This window comes from Rana temporaria, chromosome 1 (genome assembly GCF_905171775.1).
Source record: "Rana temporaria chromosome 1, aRanTem1.1, whole genome shotgun sequence".
NCBI classification, from domain to species: Eukaryota; Metazoa; Chordata; class Amphibia; order Anura; family Ranidae; genus Rana; species Rana temporaria.
The window spans coordinates 278,023,311-278,044,115 of NC_053489.1; the positions used below are offsets into that span (position 1 = coordinate 278,023,311).

The following is a 20,805-nucleotide window of genomic DNA, read 5'->3' on the forward strand; positions in this document are numbered from 1 at the left end:
TTTATAGCGCAAAAAAAAAAACCGCAGAGGTGATCAAATACCACCAAAAGAAAGCTCTATTTGTGGGGAAAAAGGGACGCCAATTTTGTTTGGGAGCCACGTCGCACGACCGCGCAATTGTCTGTTAAGTGCAGTGCCGAATCGCAAAACCTGGCCTGGGCATTTAGCTACCTAAAGGTCCGGGGCTTAAGTGGTTAACTACTTAAGGATCAGCCGCCGTTGTTGTACGTCGCTACTTTGACATTAAATACCGTTGTTTATGGCAGCATTTAAAAAAAATGGTGGACTGTCCTCTTTGAGATAAAAGTGGTCTCTGAGGCAGATTTGCCACAAGATCACTTTTATTGGGGGCGGTTGTCTCCGCCGCTTACCGGTGCTGTCGCTATTGCCAGCAGCACTGATCAGTGTATTTTGATGGCAGGGAAGACTCCACACTATCACACAATAACACAGCAGGAGGGATTCCACATTCCAGGTCAGTTGTATGGATGGGGAAGTTGATGCATTTTCTTTCATTCAGTCTGCTGATGTATGGACTGCCTAATACAGTCCCAGTTGCTTTTGTTAAGCAGCTATAATGTACCTGTGTTGTCCAACAATATTGATATATTGTGCAGGGCTCACCAGGTATAGTTCATCAGTGTCATATCAGGAATACAATTACATTTGCTGCACAAAACATCAGGAAGTATATTTGCTTGATAAAAAGGCTCTCCCATTGTAGACTTCATTGTGTTTATTATTTTCTGGGCGAACCACTCCCTTTTTTATTAAATCAGACTATCTCTTACTGGCTTCTCTTCAGCGGAAATGCAGCACTTTGTATCAAATCTTCACTTATCAGTGCTTTTTGTTCTAAGCATCAAACTTTTAGCTCTGTTACACTGTGGTCAGTTACACTTCCGTTCATATCCATCTCCAAAATCCGCATTTCAGTGATGACTAATTAAATATACAGCCGTTCCTCTGGGAACACAAAATTCCTGTCTCTGCATGATCGAAATGAGTGATGTAAAGTAGATTTTTGCAGTCTAGCAGGAAAAGAGGGCATTTAACGCAGCAAATATTACCAGAGCTCTCAAACTCCACTTCCAGTCCCTTGAGTGCTTGTGGGAAAGGCTGTTTCTGTACAGTGTTTTCTCACTGTATCAGCTTTGTCAGTCTTGGACAATAAAGACATTTTCAACATGATCCCAGCCTTGTGGCACTTTCAGAACAACATGTAAAGAGGCTGCATTCAGTCTGTTTTATTCTTTTGAGCATTTAACCATCTGCATAAAAAGCAGAATAAACCTAGCAGTTCTATAAAGTTCCTAAAGCGTTAAAATGGATATGCAGGCACTTAGAGGAGCATACATTTCAATACCTTTTTGTAGCTCTGGGCAGCTGGCCTGCTGTGCGCCATTTTACTGGCCAGTAAGAATCAATCGAAGGAAGTGGCCAGCTTTGACTTGAACAGAGATTAGTCAAGTGAGAAATGCCTCAATGATGAATGGTTGAAAACGTATTTCACAGTAGGATGGCAGGGGTGGGGATAAGCGCCTATGATAGGGAAGAATTGCTTTTTGGTTGCATGGGTAGGTTGATGGGAATAGACGCCTACAGATGCCCCTTCGGTGCTCAAATTCCAGTAAACCGATTAATCTATAGTGACACCAGTTATCCCACAAGGCCGCTTACTGTGCTAATGAGCCAAAAGGTAGACAATTGGAGTCAAGGGGCAGAACAAAGCATGATGCCTGTTAGTGAAGTTGCCATTTGTAAATGAGATCACTTGGACTTGCTGTTGGAGCACTATACAAGTTGTGTAAGCACACATGCTTCATCCTTAAGCCTTCCAGGGGCAACACCAAAAAACAATGACGCCCAGCAGGTGCGGGGCAGGCTCTCGGCATTCATAGACAAGTGGCGATAAGTCACCTCAAACAAGTTTGTCCTTCACACGGTAGAACGAGCGTATTCCATAGAATTTTCCAACACCCTACCAACCAGATTCTTGATGACGCACTCCCCAGAGACAAAGAGAAAGCAGAGGGATTCCTGCCATTGCTAGAAAACCTACTAACACAGCATCATTTTGGCGGTTCTGTAAGAAGAAATAGGCGAGGGGTTTTACTCGCACATCTTTGCAAGAAAAAAAAAAGAAAATTTAAATACAAAAAGTTTCAGATGGAATCCATCTACCCAGTAAGGAACCTACTACCGCCAGGGGCTTTTATGGCCATGGTAGACTTGCAGGATGCCTACCAACACATACTGATAAATGGACCACCACAAGTTTCTAAGATTTGAGATACAGTATCTGAGCATTTGCACGAGTACCCATGCAAATGCTTACTATCGGCACCAATACAACCCTTTATATAACTACCAATGGTATGTAACTTTATTCAGGTATAAGGGAAAAAAAATTGTTGTCCTTTAAAATTAAAAAGTTTGTTTTATACCTTGAATGTAGTCTTTTTTTGTGTTTTTTCTCAAAAACCTTAACGCTTGGAAAAACATTTGGCTTGCCTCAAGTTATGCTTTAGAGTGGTGCTGGGTTGGATGCACTATCCTGTTTTATTAGTGCATGGTGACCAGGTCGCTGAGACAGGAAATTCTTAATGGGATGCATACAGCAGAAAAATTCTGATGCATACTCTAGCCCCCCTCCCATCCTGTTGGAAACACATATTTTCTTTTTATTTCTGTTCTTTAATTTTTGAAATGGTTTCTCCTGATATACTGTAATTATAGCAACACGCGATAAGTAATTGAACAGATATTTTGAAGAAGTACACGGACAATGGTTAAAGGGGTTGTAAAGTCATTTTTTTTTTTTTTTTTTACCTTTTTGCATGAAGATAAAAAGCCTTCTGCAGCAGCCCCCCTAATGTCCACGATTGCCTTGGCCGTCCGGGATTCTCATACTGATTGGCTGAGACACAGCAGTGGGACCACTGGCTCCTGCTGCTGTTAACCAAAGTCGGTTAGCCAATCAGGAGAGAGAGTGGTGGGGCCAAACAGGGGCTCCATGTCTGAATGGACACAGGGAGCTGTGGTTTGGCACGGGTGCCCCCATAGCAAGCTGCTTGTTGTTGGGGCACTCAGGAGGGAGGAGCAAGTTGCACCATAGAGTGATCCTGAGAAGAAGAGAATCTGGGCCGCCCTGTGCAAAACCAGAGCAGGTAAGTATAACATGTTTGTTATTTTGAGAGAGGAAAAAAAACCCTGAGACTTTACAATCACTTTAAGTACTTACATAAGGTATAGCCTTCAGCAACCCTACCAAAATGTTTTTTTTGCTGTTGCGCTCCGGATGGGGGGAAAAAATTGTCCCCTCCTTTCTTGTCGGCTCACCGTTTTCATCGAACAGATCCGGTCATGTGTACGCGGCCTAAGGCTGCCATTTGAAAGAAAAAATTAAATGAAATTCTCTCGCCCCCAAATACCTTTTTTCGTTTTTTTTCTTTAGTAAAAAAAGGAGATTGCAGAGAAGGCACAGGACTTCACGATTAGACTGCCGAGCTACAGAATGCAGGGGAGTGGCTTTAGTACTGGCTATAACTATCCCATAGTTTATTACCATAAATTGGACTTCAGTCTCAGGTGGTAGTACAAGCAGCATTGACAGGGGACACACAATGTAATATAACCACTGCCATGTGCGCTGGGTCGTGTCAGGGATTCAATAAGAATTAAAAAATCCTGGCAGCACTTCTTTAAGGTGTTTGTAAAGGCAAAACCTAAACCTTCAGTAAACTTCCAAGTTGTAGAGTGATCTAGAAACTAATTGTAGGAACATATAAATATGCTAAATACATCTGTATTGGCTATAAAAAAAAAAAATGTTGTCGTCGTCATAACCATTGATAACTGCATCGCTTGGTAATTTTTCATGGAAGCTTGGAATGTCGCCTGGTTAAATCCCTTTGCTTGAGTGAGGGCTCGACAAAATCCGGGCGCCAGGTCGCAGTTGCGACAAATTGTGACCTGGTGCCCGCCGGTAATTGAGGCCGCGGCTTTGCAGCCTACAAGGCCGCAAATCCGCGGCCTCAATTACCGGCCGGCGTGGGCCCGCCGCAATCCCGCGGCAGGGGAGGTGGGGTCGCACGGAGGCACAGGATCCTGTGTCTCCGTGCGACCGCCGCTAAAATGGCGATCGTTGCAATACTCTGTCACGCCGTATTTGCGCAGCGGTCTTACAAGCGCCCTTTTTTGGGGAAAAAATACCCTTTTTTTAATTAAAAAATAAGACAACAGTGAAGTTATCGCAATTTTTATTTTATATTGTGAAAGATAATGTTACGCCGAGTAAATTGATACCCAACATGTCACGCTTCAAAATTGCGTACGCTCGTGGAATGCCGACAAACTTTTACCCTTTAAAATCTCCATAGGCAACGTTAAAAAATTCTACAGGTTGCATGTTTTGAGTTAGAGGAGGTCTAGAGCTAGAATTTATTGCTCCCGCTCTAACGATCGCGGCGATACCTCACATGTGTGGTTTGAATACCGTTTACATATGCGGGCGCTACTCACGTATGTGTTCGCTTCTGCGTGCGAGCTCGTCGGGTCGGGACGCGTTTTCTGGCTCCTAACTTTTTTAGCTAGCTCCCTAGATTCCAAGCAAATTTTGTCAAACCCTGGCTTGAGTATTGCACATAAGAATGTAATTGAACAAATCTATACTTAACATTTCAAAAATTATCTACAGTTATGAATTTTCACATGTGCTACAGGTAGCTGTACGTCACTTAACGCTGAAGGATCTAGTTTTAAATACTGCATGGAAGCTGCTTTAACAGCTGCTTGTGAAAACTTGCATGTTTCACAACTGTATGTTGTTGTTTTTTGTTCTTTACTTAGGAATTGGACAGGTTTTAGCATATGCTTACTTATATTGGTCCAAGCTGGGCAATTGTAACTGTGCAAAAAACACCATACCTAGAATTACGCTTTATTTTTCCAAAATAAAAATGTAAACAGGAACATGTATAAACATGTGTTTATGGCAGACCTCTTAGGTTGCATTCACACATGATCGCATGTGAAATGGCTGCAAAACTTCTAATGGCACCACGATTGTCGCATGGTAAATTGCGCTGCAATCATTGAGACGCTGTTGTGATTGCAGCATGATTTACCGAGCTATAATCGTGGTGTGATTGGGGTGCAATTAGAAGTAATGGCATCGCAAACGCATGCAGCGTTTTGCAGCCATTTGAAATCACAGGGCGGAATTGTGGCGCTTCTGCCCGCAATTGTGTGACTGCAGCTTTGGGTATAACTGAAGGCAGAGCTTTTTTTTTTTTTGGATATAATAGAGATAAGACCTGTCAGGCTCTGTTGCTGTCTGTGCCCCCATTAGGGACATCTACCCTCTATTTGTCCTGTTTACCAGTCTTATTAAAAGTAAAAGTAAGTTCCAGATTTTGGATTGTCCCCAAAACAGAAATAGAGGAGAACTCTTTCAAAGGTTTGGAGGAATTTCCTCTCACTTCCTGTTGTGATTATGGGACAGGAAGTGAAGGGAAATCTACCCATTGTGACACAGATGTGGAAAAAACCCTCCCTTACTCTATCCAAAATGGGATATCCTTTTATGGGCTGTTCTCACCACAAGAGATAGTAATTATTTCTTGGAAGTGTTTATCACTTTGGTGTCTGCAGCTACAAGTTACGGAGACTGGCATGCAAAATGTATTGAATACTGAATGCCACAAAAGGTGCATTTGGGCACGTTTGTTTCTGCCAACCCATTAACTTCAGTGGGCTGTCAAACGCTGGAGAATGCAAACGCTACAGCAGGCACGATTTTTAAAACCGGATTCAATGCAAGTCAAAATGAAATCACAGAAAAGTAGTGTAGGAACCTGTTTTAAAGTAGCAACTTGTTACGACTTGTCTTAACAATTTGAATGGTTCCATTGCCGCAAATAGGGTGCAACTTGTCATGCGATTTTTAAATTGTCAAATCACATTGTTGTGAACCAGGGCTAAATGTACAGTCCTAAATGTAAACATTGATGTGGAATCATTTGCTTTGTTATGGGCAAGTCCTTACGTTGTACGTTTTCTTTTTTCTTTTCTCTCTCTGTAAAGGGCCATGCACTGTTAATCAGAGAAGTTGATGTAGAGAAGGTGTCCACATTTGAGATGCCCTATGTAGATGCAATAAAATATCTATGGAATGATCCTGGAATACAAGAATGCTATGACAGGCGACGGGAATATCAGCTGTCTGACTCTACTAAATAGTAAGTATTTTGACTTGTGATCAGTCCAAATGTCTCATAGCTATACCGTACAATAAAGTAGTTGATAAAAACTGTTCTATATAATCCTGTTCTTCACTAGGCTTCTCCCACTCTTAACAAATACAGCCTCCTCACAGGAAACGTGGCATGTGTTTGACCTAGATGAAGCATTTTTTCATATAGGGTTGTACGATAGTGTAGATGGGGATGTGACTGCTGTCTTTCTTCATAAAAAAAGAATCAATATGATGGCTCTTAGGAAGCACCAGAAAAACGCCCATTTTCTTTTTCTTTTTTTTTTATCCAGTTTCATAGTGCTGCTTTATACGAGTCACATTTCCAAGTTAATTTGTCACATGCCTGTTGTGCAAACATGACCTCTTCTGTGCTGAAGACAAGTTACATTTTTTTTTTATAGCAAACAAGCTGGTGAGGTTCAACAAGCATTACTAGATTTTTCTGGGAACAGTTTTCTATATGGGCTTATTTCTGCAGAATGAAAAAAAAGTTGTGCAAAGTGTCCAGAGGCATTGTTTATATCTGAATTGAATGTATGAAAACTACAGGTGAGCAAGATGCATCATTGCTTTCTCAGCAGTGCCTTGCATCATACAATTACTGTGGTGCAGGAAGTTAAGTAAGAACCATGAACTATTACAGGGAAAATTGCGAAAGGTAAATATTTTAATGATCTGATCTATCAAACCTGTTAAAAGAAAACTTTATTTTTATTTTTTTTCCCGGTAAGGATTATTCTCCTTTTCTGGAAATCTAGTTGCTCAGTCGTCATACTAAAAAGGGGCTACGGTACGTTTGATGTAAAGCAAGTTTGCAGATCAGGGGTTTAGCTCAGAAGGAAACTAGAAACTGTGTTTAGCCACTGTTCACCACGTTCAGTGGTAGCGGCAGCCAACGTTACAGCATAGCTTACACAAAGAAAACTTGAAAGAAACTTTTGAAGGTGCAGAATGAATTTTTTTTTTTTTTTTTTCAACAAATTTCTAACAGTATATGTGGCTTTCATTTGCTAAAGTCCATTCATTCCAAAATCAAATGCTGAAAGCAAATTAAATCTTTTTTAAACAATATCCAAATGTTGTGATCATTTTTGTATGAATTTTCCTAAGACCTTTGTTTTTAAATTATATCCATCTATTGCCAGCTTTAGAGGTTTAACTAATGTGTATTGTAATATAAGGAGTGCGGGATCACCTGCTAGCTGCTTGTAAAACTAAACATTCTCTTCCTTTTTTTTTTTTTTTTCTTTTTTTTTTTTGTACTGTCAAAAACCAGCAAACAAAACCGCTTTCTTCTTAAAAACATAGAACAGTCCAAATTTCTGGTATAATGAAAATAACTTAATGGCCTACTGCTAATATATCAGTTAAAACACCAGGGGTTAGGGTTCCTATCTGCTTTACCACAAAGCCAGACTGTCCACACTTTCTTGTCTATGTGAACTACTCCTCTCCACCTCACCAATAGGTTCTGACTCCTTCCTTCCTTCCTTTTCAAGTCTTCAGACGAGTTAACCCTTTTCAGGACCAAAGTTCATAAATCGCCCAAATTCGGTAAATCTCCAGCTGCACTAACCCACAACCATTCACCTTACATGGTTAAAGTGGAGGTTCACCCAAAAAAAATTTTTTTAACATTACATTCAGCCGAGTTGTCAGAATGACAATCGGCTGTTTTTTTTTATTTTATCCCCGTACATATCGTATTTTCACCGCCGCTTCTGGGTATGTCTTTCTGCGGGACTGGGCGTTCCTAATCGATTGACAGGCTTCCGACCGTCGCATACTGCGCGTCATGAGTTGCCGAAAGAAGCCGAACGTCGGTGCGCAGGCGCCGTATAGAGCCGACTCACAGTTTTTAAGTTTGCCTTTAGTGACCCTTTAACCTTCTTACAGTAATAGTCTTTCCACTGCCCTGTTTTTAATTGATACCAGCCAAATTAGTTGCCTCTCAGGTTCTGTAGTGTCTCGGAGACACCTTTTGGTTATCTCTATGCTATTGTACCTGCCATTTTATAATCTTTTTTGTTTTTTTTTCTTCTCCCCAGTCTTTTGCAAGGAAGGCATATAAAAGACAGATGCTCCTTGTTAAGTTAAAGGTTAAAAGGAAGTCCTTCCATTATCCTCTTCAGTTTTTGTGTTTCCCAAGGAGACACATAGGAACTTCAGTGTTGAAGACTCTGCCTCTTATATGGCTATTTTATCCAACCAACCCTTACCCTGTTTGAGAGAAATAGGGGATCTCCTGCTTGCTTCCTGCCCTCCAGACTCCTCCACAGTACTAAGTAGATGGATGTCTAGATCCCTTTCCATTGTTTGTCTGGGGCGAACACCATTAGCCAGGATAATCCCCTCTTTATAGTGGCTTCCTCCATCCACTATAGTGGTGATCATGTACTTCTCTCTTGTTACCTGTTGCCCACTTTTTTTTTTTCTCTAGTGGGAGGTGTGCAAGCGGCATTGGGCCACAGCTATGTGACCAGCAATTCTGGTCATCAGATGTTTCTTGGCTTTCTCTTCCCACTGAATTCCTCGTAATGGAAAATGTAAAGCAAAAGGGAGGGCAGTGCTTAATTTCTGAGAAGTTTGTATAAAAGTCCCTTAAAAAAAAAAAATGGCAAGGGATTCAACTCCCCAGGATATCAGTTTTGGTTCCACGAACTCTGAAGTATTTACCTTACTACTTTTAAACTCTAGCTAGCACAAAATGTGATGTACAATTGAGCAAATATATATTTCATTGCGTTCATATGCACTTTGCAGAGCAAGGCCTTGTGCTGTGACTTTCTCTGATAGTTGGACCATACTGTGCATGGCTTATAAAAGTTATGAACTGGTGACATTGCTCACATTGTTGATTGCTTTCAAATAATATTTTTTTCCCCCAAATTTTCCAGGTTTATGATATAAATGGAAAACTGTCCATGGATAGTGCATTCGGTTTATTAGAAGCCATGAATACATTATCCTTAAAGCAGAGTTCCACCCAAAAGTAGAACTTCCGCTTAATCCACTCCTTGCCCCCTTACATGCCACATTTGGCATGTACATTTTTGGGGGGAGTGGGGGCTTCAGAAGGAGTGGGACTTCCTGTCCCACTTCCTCCTTCCGCCCAGGGACCGCCTAGGCGATGCATCATATCGCCTACACGTGACAGGTCCCAGGTGATCGCCTGACCAATCACAGTGCGCAGCGAGTACCCGGCTGTGAAGCCGAAAGCTGTCACGGCCGGGTGCCCACACTAAGAATGGAGAGGGGGGAGAGGAGCGGAGCCGAGCGGCGCTGGAACGTGTAGCAGGTGAGTGCATGTTTATTAAAAGCCAGTAGCTACACTTTTTGTAGCTGCTGACTTTTAATAAACCTTAAAGGGGTTGTAAAGGTAAAAAAAATGTTTTTCCTAAATGGCTTCCTTTACCTTAGTGCAGTCCTCCTTCACTTACCTCATCCTTCGATTTTGCTTTTAAATGTTCTTATTTCTTCTGAGAAATCCTCACTTTCTGTTCTTCTGTCTGTAACTTCACACAGTAATGCAAGGCTTTCTCCCTGGTGTGGAGAAAGCCTCTTGAGGGGGGAGGGGGCGAGCAGGCAAGTCGGGACACTCTCTACTTTGCAAATGGAGAAAGGAGCTGTGTGTTAGTGGGCGTCCTGATACTCCTGCTCGACCCCTCCCCCCTCAAAAAGGCTTTCTCCACACCAGGGAGAAAGCCTCGCATTACTGTGTGTAGTTACAGGCAGAAGACCAGGAAGTCAGGATTAATCAACAGAAATAAGGACATTTAAAAGCAAAATGGAAGGATGAGGTAAGTGAAGGAGGACTGCACTAAGGTAAAGAAAGCTATTTAGGGAAAACATTTTTTACCTTTACAACCCCTTTAAAAAAAGCCTGGAACTCCCCTTTAAGCTATGCATAATTATGATTCACATAATATCATGATGTAATGTTGCTAGCGATAACAAATGTTATTGGACAGTATATTTCCCACTTTTTCCTATGTGTTTGTAGCCTGTAGCTTGTAAACTGTTTCACCAACATAATTGCCATCTGTTCTCTTATGTGCAATTACAGCTATCTTAATGATCTGGACCGTATAGCTTGTCATGGATATCTACCTACCCAACAAGATGTGCTCAGAGTCAGAGTGCCCACAACAGGAATTATTGAATATCCATTCGATTTACAAAGTGTCATCTTCAGGTAGAGCTTGATTGAATGTTACTACTAATGACTTACATGCTGTAACCACAGATCGAATTTTGTCGCAAACAATGATGCCAAAAATCGTGTCTCCCTATCAGCCTATAAGTAGGGGCCTTTTGTATTCTGGGAATTTTTACTATGATCAAAATGTATTGAATCAAGCCTGTAATTTCAGAATGTCCCGCTACAGTTAGGCCAAAACAGTACATATGCACAGTGCAACCTTAGTCTATTTCCACCATCTGCTTTGTAATGTTTAGGGGAAGGTTACCATAGTTATATTAGGCAAACATTTTCATGTTGGATAGGGTAATGCCTGGCAATGCGAGGAGGTCTCTGTACCAACTACAGAGACTGAGCTGAGCTGAAGCTGAGCTATTGTGCTCTGGAGAACTGTATAATACACGCACACACTGCTATAGTCAGAAGATCATGTTGTTTGGGAATCTCGCCAATGCTGATTTGCCTTGCTGTGATTATTATTATTTTTTTTTCGCAGCTTTAGCAACTTTTTTTTATCACATTTTTAAAATCAATCTTTCTTTATCGTACATCACGGGACACAGAGCGGCATTCATTACTATATGGGTTATATGGAGTACCTTCAGGTGTAGACACTGGCAATCTCAAACAGGAAATGCCCCTCCCTATATAACCCCCTCCCATAGGAGGAGTACCTCAGTTTTTCCGCCAGTGTCTTAGGTGTTAGTCATGGTTTAGCTTGCCTCCACATCCTTGGGATTAGGTGAGCTAACCGGTTCTGTCCAAAAAAGCCTCAGCGCTAAAGTGGTCAGTAACCGGACCCCAAACCCTTGGGGTATAGCCCATAATGCTTTTCTTTTTAGAGAGCTGGACCCTGGGCCCAGAACTTAGAAACCTTTGGGTGCCTAATGTTTCTGTTGCCAGAGTGCTATATGGGCCCAGGACAGTGGATCCTTCATAGGAACCCAGGGCCTGAAGGTCTAGACATCCCCACCGAGATGGGGGAAGATTGGGCCTCTTGCTTGGCAAAGTCCTGCGGCATGGAGCAGGTAAGTGAGGGGAAAAACTTGCGGAACTTGGTTCTTAGCAGGTTTTTTCTGGGGGGTCACAGGGGACATGCCTAAAGTTATGCACTGCATCTGGCAAACTAGTCACATATCATAAAGATAGGATGGCTCTATATGTATTATTCCCCATAAGATGTGACCTCCCTTGTAGTGTTGGAAAAGCATTGAGTGGGGCCTGTGATATAAAAGTATATGTGTGTGTCAGAGAGCTGTGCTTACCTGCAAGCCTCCAGGCGATGCTCCATTCAGTCTTCCTCCTCACGGCCTGCAAAGCAGGCAAAACGCCGACCTCCTCATGGTTGCAGGCTGCAGTTTGCTGGAGCAGAGAGGTCCCTTCCTCCCAACCCCACCCCCCCCCTGTCGGGAGGGGCATTTCCTGTTTGAGATTGCTGGGGGGGAAGGGCGGGTCAGTGGCTTAAGGAAGGGGCGGCCCTTCCTTGTTTGTTCCATATAGCTCATTCAATACTTTGGAACTGAGGAGGAAAGACCAGAACGGCAAGCACGGGGCGCCGAGGACACACAGTGGCCAGAAAGAATATTGCAGTCTTCAGAAAGACTGTTTTCAAGCCTAGGAATAGGCTGTTTCTTTTCCATCTCATAGTTTTTCTTGCAATACTACTCAGGGGGACAGAATGTTTTTTCTTTCCTAGATTTGAAAAAAAAAAAAAAAAAAAAGTGTCATCTAGGGGAGAGGAAGCATTTTTTATCCCCCAAACAGGTGTTTGGGCATTTAACTATTTATAAGTCCCAGGTACCAATAAGTAGCAGGTGTACCTCGGTATTGTACCATGGCATCAAAAAACAAGGGTACAAGAGGTGGGGATTCCCCCAGAGAGTCTGAGGTCTCGGACAATGCTATGCCGCTGCTTTCCCCACAGGGAGCCTTGGGGCCATCGGGATCTGGGGCTGGAGCTGACGCGGGTCAGTCCAACCCTAAGATGGTCACGGAGGAGGTATTACTCACCTCTTTAAAAGAGATGCAGAAAAGCATGGGTAAAATGATAGCCGCAGCTATGCGGGGCAGTAAGCGGAATAGATCTCCGTCGCCCGAGCGCGGACCCTCAGAAGAGGAGGTCCTTTCCTCAGGGGAATTGGATGACCTCTTGGACAAGGACCAAGTAGGTTCAGGGATCGAAGATCCGGATACAGAGGAGTCTGGGGCAGTCTCCCTGAGGGAGAGCTGGTGGATTCAAGGATTGTCGGACTTGGTCCATAGGGCATTCAACTTGCCAGTACCAGATCTCCAGGTATCGACGGTTTCAGCTTTGGGCTCACTGAGGGCGCCTCAAAGCAATGCTGTGTTTCCGATCCATCCTCTATTAGAGGGAGTTTTGTTCCAAGATTGGAACAAGCCAGATAAGATCTTCTTACCACCTAAGAAGTTCTCTGTCCTATATCCTATGGAAGAAAAATTTTCCAAAAGATGGGCTACTCCTGCAGTGGACGCAGCCATCTCATGTGTTAACAAATCGTTAACATGCCCTGTAGAAAACATACAGGTGTTCAAGGATCCAGTTGATAAGCGCTTGGAAGCACTACTTAAGAACTCCTTCACTACTGCAGGGCAGTAGTACAGCCAGCTGTGGCTGCGATTGGGGTCGCTCAAGCATTATCGGATCAATTTAAGCAGATGCTTAAACTTATTCCTGCCCAGCAGGCAGAAGAATTTTCGGATGTCCCTAAGGCCATATGTTTTACGGTAGACGCAATCAAGGATTCTATCCAGCAAGCGTCACGTTTATCGTTATCCCTTATCCATATGAGAAGACTCTTATGGTTAAAAAGCTGGGAGGCTGAGCCCCCATGCAAGAAGCTCCTGGTAGGGTTCCCCTTCCATGGAGGACGACTCTTCGGAGAAGACCTAGATAAATACATTCAGACCATTTCAAACGGCAAGAGTACTCTCTTGCCAACTAAGAAGAAGGTTCAGGGGCCTGCGTTTAAACGACAGTATTCCCCTGGGCAGGGGCCCTCTAATGCCAAGCAGTATCGACGGCCTCCTGCAAAAGCAAACTTCGGCTTCAACAGCAAATCACAAGGACAGGCTGTTAGAGGCAAAAGGCAGTGGTTTCGCAAACCAGCAAAACCAGCCCCCAAGCCAACCTTATGAAGGGGCGCCCCCACCCACGAAGGTGGGGGGAAGGCTGCGACTCTTTTCAGAGATTTGGGAAGCCAGCATTCCCGACGAGTGGGTACGGTCTTCCGTGGCCACAGGCTACAAATTAGATTTCCTAAGGTTTCCTCCTCCTCATTTCCAGGAGTCGAGGATTCCAAACGATCCGCCTCGGATTCCGGCCAGTCCTGGAACAGGGGCTGGGTTTCTACTCCAACCTATTCATCATCCCCAATGGAGATGTCAGGCCAATTTTGGACCTAAAGATGGTAAATGCATATCTAAAGATCCGCTCATTTCGGATGGAATCCATGCGGTCAGCAGCTGCCACACTCCAGAAGGACGACTTCATGGCGTCCATAGACATAAAGGATGCCTACCTTCATGTTCCAATTTATCAGCCACATCAAAGATATCTACGCTTCATGGTGGCTTCGCGTCACTTCCAATTCGTGGCGCTTCCCTTCGGGTTGGCTACGGCCCCCCGGGTGTTCACGAAGGTCCTAGCTCCGATCCTAGCCAAGCTAAGGATCCAAGGGGTCACGATCCTAGCATACCTGGACGACCTCCTAGTCATAGACCACTCGTCTCCCGGCTTGGAGCGAGCAGTGGCCCTCACGGTCCAATACCTCGAGAGGTTCGGCTGGGTCCTAAATCGAGAAAAGTCAGCTTTCCAGCCCACAAGGCAGTTGGAATATCTCGGCATGAGATTAGACACAGAACAACAAGGAGTGTTCCTACCTCTGAGGAAGGTAAAAGCCATCAAGGAATTAATCCTACTGGTTCTAAGCAAGAAAGAACCGACTATTCGCCTATGTATGAGGTTACTAGGCAAGATGGTGGCCACGTTCGAGGCGGTACCATACGCCCAGAGCCACACTCGCATCCTACAGGCAGCCATCCTGTCAGCATGGAGCAGAAGGCCACAGGCCTTGGATATCCCGTTGCCGCTCTTATCAAGAGTCCGACAAAGTCTGTGTTGGTGGTTAGACCCTCAGAATCTACTGAAGGGGAAGTCTTTCAGCCCAGTGGCTTGGAAGATAGTGACCACAGACGCCAGCCTGACGGGCTGGGGAGCAATTTTGGATGGTTGCACTCGCCAAGGTACTTGGGCAAAGCCAGAGAAGCAGTTGCCCATCAACATCTTGGAGCTCAGAGCTGCTCGACTAGCCCTCAGGGCTTGGACGTCAAAATTGCAGGGGTTCCCGGTGAGAATTCAATCAGACAATGCCACGGCCGTGGCATACATAAATCACCAAGGGGGAACCAGGAGTCAAGCCGCTCAGAGAGAGGTGAGCTTGATTCTCCTATGGGCAGAGGCGCATGTGCCCTGCATATCGGCAATATTCATTCCAGGAGTGGACAACTTTCAGGCGGACTTCTTAAGCCGCCAGACTCTATGGCCGGGGGAATGGTCTCTGCATCCACAAGTCTTTCAAGCACTCTGCCAAAGATGGGGAGTGCCGGACGTGGATATCATGGCATCGAGACTCAACAAGAAACTAGACAGGTTCATATCCCGCTCAAGGGATCCGATGGCCTGCGGAACCGATGCGTTGGTTTGCCCTTGGCATCAGTTCAAACTTCTTTATGCGTTTCCCCCGCTCCAGTTACTACCCCGCCTGCTGCGCAGGATCCGGGTGGAACACATACCAGTCATCCTGGTAGCTCCAGCATGGCCCAGAAGGGCATGGTACTCACTCATCCTAAAGATGGTAGTGGGAGACCCTTGGACTCTTCCTCTACGGCCAGACCTGCTATCGCAAGGTCCGATCCTCCACCCTGCCTTACGGCATCTAAATTTGACGGCCTGGAAGCTGAATCCCTGATTCTCAGGGGTAGAGGTCTGTCTCAGAAAGTAGTCTCTACCCTAATCAGAGCCAGGAAACCGGTCTCTAGGGTGATTTATTACAGGGTCTGGAAGGCCTATGTAGGCTGGTGTGAGTCCAAGCGATGGCTTTTCTCGCAAATTTACCATCGATAGAGTATTAAGTTTTCTCCAGCTAGGAGTGGATAAAGGATTGGCATTAAGCACAATCAAAGGACAGATTTCTGCTCTGTCAGTGTGCTTTCAGCGGCCGCTGGCCACCCACTCGCTGGTTAAGACCTTCCTTCAAGGGGTCTTACGTATTAGACCTCCAGTTAAATCCCCGCTTTGTCCGTGGGATTTAAATCTTGTTCTGTCAAGTTTACAGAAACAACCGTTTGAGCCGTTGGCTGAAATTCCTTTGGTTCTACTGACAAGGAAGTTAGTATTTTTGGTTGCCATAGTTTCCGCAAGAAGAGTTTCGGAGCTAGCGGCCTTATCCTGTAAGGAACCATATCTTGTTTTTCATAAGGACAGGGTCGTTCTCCGCCCTCATCCTTCCTTCCTACCGAAGGTCATATCCAGTTTTCATTTGAACCAGGATTTGGTATTACCATCCTTCTTCCCTAAACCTACTTCCAGAAAGGAAGGGTTGCTGCATACCTTGGATATTGTCAGGGCCATGAAGGCCTATCTTAAAGCTACAAAGAAGATCCGGAAAACAGATGTGCTGTTCATTCTACCGGAGGGGCCCAAGAAGGGGCAGGCAGCTGCAAAGTCCACCATTTCTAGGTGGATTAAGCAATTAATCACTCAGGCCTACGGCTTGAAAGGGTTGCCTCCTCCAGTATCATTAAAGGCTCATTCTACTAGAGCCATGGGCGCCTCCTGGGCAGCACACCACCAGATCTCTATGGCTCAAGTTTGCAAGGCGGCAACCCGGTCTTCTGTCCACACGTTTACAAAATTCTACAAGTTGGACGTAAGAAGGAATACTGATACTGCCTTCGGGCAGGCAGTGCTGCAGGCTGCAGTTTGAGACCCTCGGATTCCGGGGGCTCCTCTTTTTTGAGTTAAATTTAAAATTTAAAATTATTTTTCTCAACTAAGTTGGATTTATTATGATTTTGAGTATATCTCTAAATTAAATCCTTTTGTCTTGGAGATGTTCTCCCTCCCCTCATTGTAAGCATTGCTTTGGGACATCCCATATAGTAATGAATGCCGCTCTGTGTCCCGTGATGTACGATAAAGAAAAAGAGATTTTTAATACAGCTTACCTGTAAAATCTTTTTCTTGGAGTACATCACGGGACACAGAGCTCCCACCCCTCTTTTTTGAGGACCATTTTGGGAGGCATACTGCTTGCTACAAAACTGAGGTACTCCTCCTATGGGAGGGGGTTATATAGGGAGGGGCATTTCCTGTTTGAGATTGCCAGTGTCTACACCTGAAGGTACTCCATATAACCCATATAGTAATGAATGCCGCTCTGTGTCCCGTGATGTACTCCAAGAAAAAGATTTTACAGGTAAGCTGTATTAAAAATCTCTTTTTTTTTCAGTTCTCATCTTCAGTAAAATAATAAGAAAACTACCCTGATGTTTTTTTCATTTCACTTGCAGTGGAAGATATGTTCACCTTTAAATAATGTTAGTACATACTGTTACTAACTCAGCCTTTCACACTTGTTACATGTTACACCTGTACCGTAGTTAGGATGTAATGTGTAATATGGTACAAATAGGACCACCCACCTCCAAATTTCTCTGGGGGTGCTTGTGAAATCATAATTTATTTTTAGACTTTGCTCACAAATATGGAAACTGGCATTACTCCTGCAGAGCCATTGTGTTCTGCAGGAGTAAAAATATTGCGGCGCTATACCATCGGAATTGCCGCGGGATTCGGCCGGTAGCAGTGCGGTATTAACCCCCGCTAGCGGCCGATAAAGGGTTAATACCACCCGCAATGCGCTTCTGCAGAGGCACATTGTGGGTGGTATTACCGCGGTTCCGCATTGTTTTAAATGGGAAGGAACGGTATACACACCGCTCCTCTCACCGCTCCAAAGATGCTGCTTGCAAGAGATTTTTCTATCTCCTCCGGCTTTCACATTGAGGTTGCTGGGCAGGAGTTTTTCAGGCGGTATAGCAGCGCTATTTTTAGCGCTGTACCGCCTGAAAAACTCTTCAGTGTGAAAGGGGTCTAAGACAAAGATGAAAAAAACAACATATACAAAGTGGTTTAAAACCTGTCTGTCTCAGTGACCAACTATATATAATCCGGGGTTCAAACTGAACCTACCAGGTCAGGTTGAGGAGTTGTGACTAGTTCCTAAGGCTTGACTAATAAACCCTTAAAGGAGAAATACCCATGTATTTGCATACACGATCATTTCATCATGTATCAAATAGTAACATATATGGGGTTAGGTTAGGTCAAACCAGAGTGGGTCAACTCCAATGCTCAGAAAAAAAAAAGTGCTCAAATTGCTCGACTAGTTATATATATATATATATATATATATATATATATATATATATATATATATATATATATATATATATATATATATATATATATATATATATATATATATATATAATATACGAGAGAGGTTTGTCACTGAATTGAAGCAGGCAGGTAAACAGGATCTACACAGAGGGCTCTGGATTCTATGGCAACTATGAGGGTGTGGTACGTAGCAAGGCTCATTAATCTATAAGGAATACATATACAGTTGTGTTTATAAGTTTGCATACCCTGACAGAATTTATGATTTCTTGGCCATTTTTCAGAGGATATGAATGATAACACAAAAACTTTTACTCATGGTTAGTGTTTGGCTGAAGCCATTTTTAATCAATCAACTGTGTTTACTCTTTTTGAATCATGGCAACAGAAACTACCAAATCAAAAGTTTACATACCCCAGTTCTTGATACCGTGTATTGCCCCCTTTACATCCATGACAGCTTAAAGTATTTTGTTGTATTTGTGGATGAGGCTCTTTATCTTCTCAGATGGTAAAGCTGCCCATTCCTCTTGGCAAAAAGCCTCCAGTTCCTGTGAATTTTTGGGCTGTCTTGCATGAACTGCACGTTTTGAGATCTCCCCAGAGTGGCTCAATGATATTGAGGTCAGGAGACTGAGATGTTAATTAATAACCTCTTTTTTTTTTTATGTATTTTTTTCAGAACCTTAACTGTATTCTGCTGTAGCAAATGACAGGTCGACTTGGCCTTGTTTTTCCAATCATTGGAATCGTTGGAATGTCCAAGAACGTCCCATGCGCAGCTTCCTGGCTGTTGAATGCAAATGTTCCTCCAGTATTTTTTTTATAACATACTGCATTCATGTTACCCACAATTTTGACCACCTTTTCTGTGCCTTTTGTAGCGCACACATACCCAAAACATCAGCGATCCCCCTCTGTACCTGTCATTATAGGCCTTGTGTGTTTTTTTTTTTTTATACAGTGATGAAAATAAGTATTTGAACACCCTGCTATTTTGCAAGTTCTCCCACTTGGAAATCATGGAGGGGTCTGAAATTGTTATCGTAGGTGCATGTCCACTGTGAGAGACATAATCAAAAAAAAATCCAGAAATCACAATGTATGATTTTTTTTAACTATTTATTTGTATGATACAGCTGCAAATAAGTATTTGAACACCTGAGAAAATCAATGTTAATATTTGGTACAGTAGCCTTTGTTTGCAATTACAGAGGTCAAACGTTTCTTGTAGTTTTTCACCAGGTTTGCACACACTGGAGGAGGGATTTTGGCCCACTCCTCCACACAGATCTTCTCTAGATCAGTCAGGTTTCTGGGCTGTCGCTGAGAAACACGGAGTTTGAGCTCCCTCCAAAGATTCTCTATTGGGTTTAGGTCTGGAGACTGGCTAGGCCACGCCAGAACCTTGATATGCTTCTTACAGAGCCACTCCTTGGTTATCCTGGCTGTGTGCTTCGGGTCATTGTCATGTTGGAAGACCCAGCCTCGACCCATCTTCAAAGCTCTAACTGAGGGAAGGAGGTTGTTGCCCAAAATCTCGCAATACATGGCCCCGGTCATCCTCTCCTTAATACAGTGCAGTCGCCCTGTCCCATGTGCAGAAAAACACCCCCAAAGCATGATGCTACCACCCCCATGCTTCACAGTAGGGATGGTGTTCTTGGGATGGTACTCATCATTCTTCTTCCTCCAAACACGGTTAGTGGAATTATGACCAAAAAGTTCTATTTTGGTCTCATCTGACCACATGACTTTCTCCCATGACTCCTCTGGATCATCCAAATGGTCATTGGCAAACTTAAGAGGGGCCTTGACATGTGCTGGTTTAAGCAGGGGAACCTTCCGTGCCATGCATGATTTCAAACCATGACGTCTTAGTGTATTACCAACAGTAACCTTGGAAACGGTGGTCCCAGCTCTTTTCAGGTCATTGACCAGCTCCTCCCGTGTAGTCCTGGGCTGATTTCTCACCTTTCTTAGGATCATTGAGACCCCACGAGGTGAGATTTTGCATGGAGCCCCAGTCCGAGGGAGATTGACAGTCATGTTTAGCTTCTTCCATTTTCTAATGATTGCTCCAACAGTGGACCTTTTTTCACCAAGCTGCTTGGCAATTTCCCCGTAGCCCTTTCCAGCCTTGTGGAGGTGTACAATTTTGTCTCTAGTGTCTTTGGACAGCTCTTTGGTCTTGGCCATGTTAGTAGTTGGATTCTTACTGATTGTATGGGGTGGACAGGTGTCTTTATGCAGCTAATGACCTCAAACAGGTGCATCTAATTTAGGATAATAAATGGAGTGGAGGTGGACATTTTAAAGGCAGACTAACAGGTCTTTGAGGGTCAGAATTCTAGCTGATAGACAGGTGTTCAAATACTTATTTGCAGCTGTATCATACAAATAAATAGTTAAAAAATCATAAATTGTGATTTCTGGAATTTATTTTTTTGATTATGTCTCTCACAGTGGACATGCACCTACGATGACAATTTCAGACCCCTCCATGATTTCCAAGTGGGAGAACTTGCAAAATAGCAGGGTGTTCAAATACTTATTTTCCTCACTGTATATAAGTTCTTTATTTTTAAATCTTTTCTTTCACAAAGATAACAAAACAACTATATATATATATATATATATACACACAGAGCTTTTTTTCTCAGAAAATAGGTGCAGGAACTCAACCACGACCCCGTTCAGATTTCAAAAACAGTAGAAGGGTCTTAAAGGGGCATTAAATACCAGGATTGCATTACATGCAGAGTTCAGGGGTTTACACACAGAGTGCAGAGCTGTCATTTGTAAACACAGAATCCAGACTTCTGTGTTTACAAGTGATTGTGGTGAGCAGGCACGAAAGGG

The 20,805-nt window shown here is 43.5% G+C and overlaps 1 protein-coding gene across 1 annotated transcript in view; it reads left to right on the forward strand.

Moving 5' to 3' along the window:
* LOC120942897 (guanine nucleotide-binding protein G(q) subunit alpha) overlaps nucleotides 1–20,805 on the forward strand; it is a 150,272-nt gene that overhangs the window by 95,887 nt on the left and 33,580 nt on the right. The window contains exons 3-4 of the mRNA XM_040355852.1: nucleotides 6,088–6,242; nucleotides 10,326–10,454. Coding sequence (XP_040211786.1) covers nucleotides 6,088–6,242; nucleotides 10,326–10,454 — 284 coding nt within the window. The remainder of the gene's footprint in view (nucleotides 1–6,087; nucleotides 6,243–10,325; nucleotides 10,455–20,805) is intronic.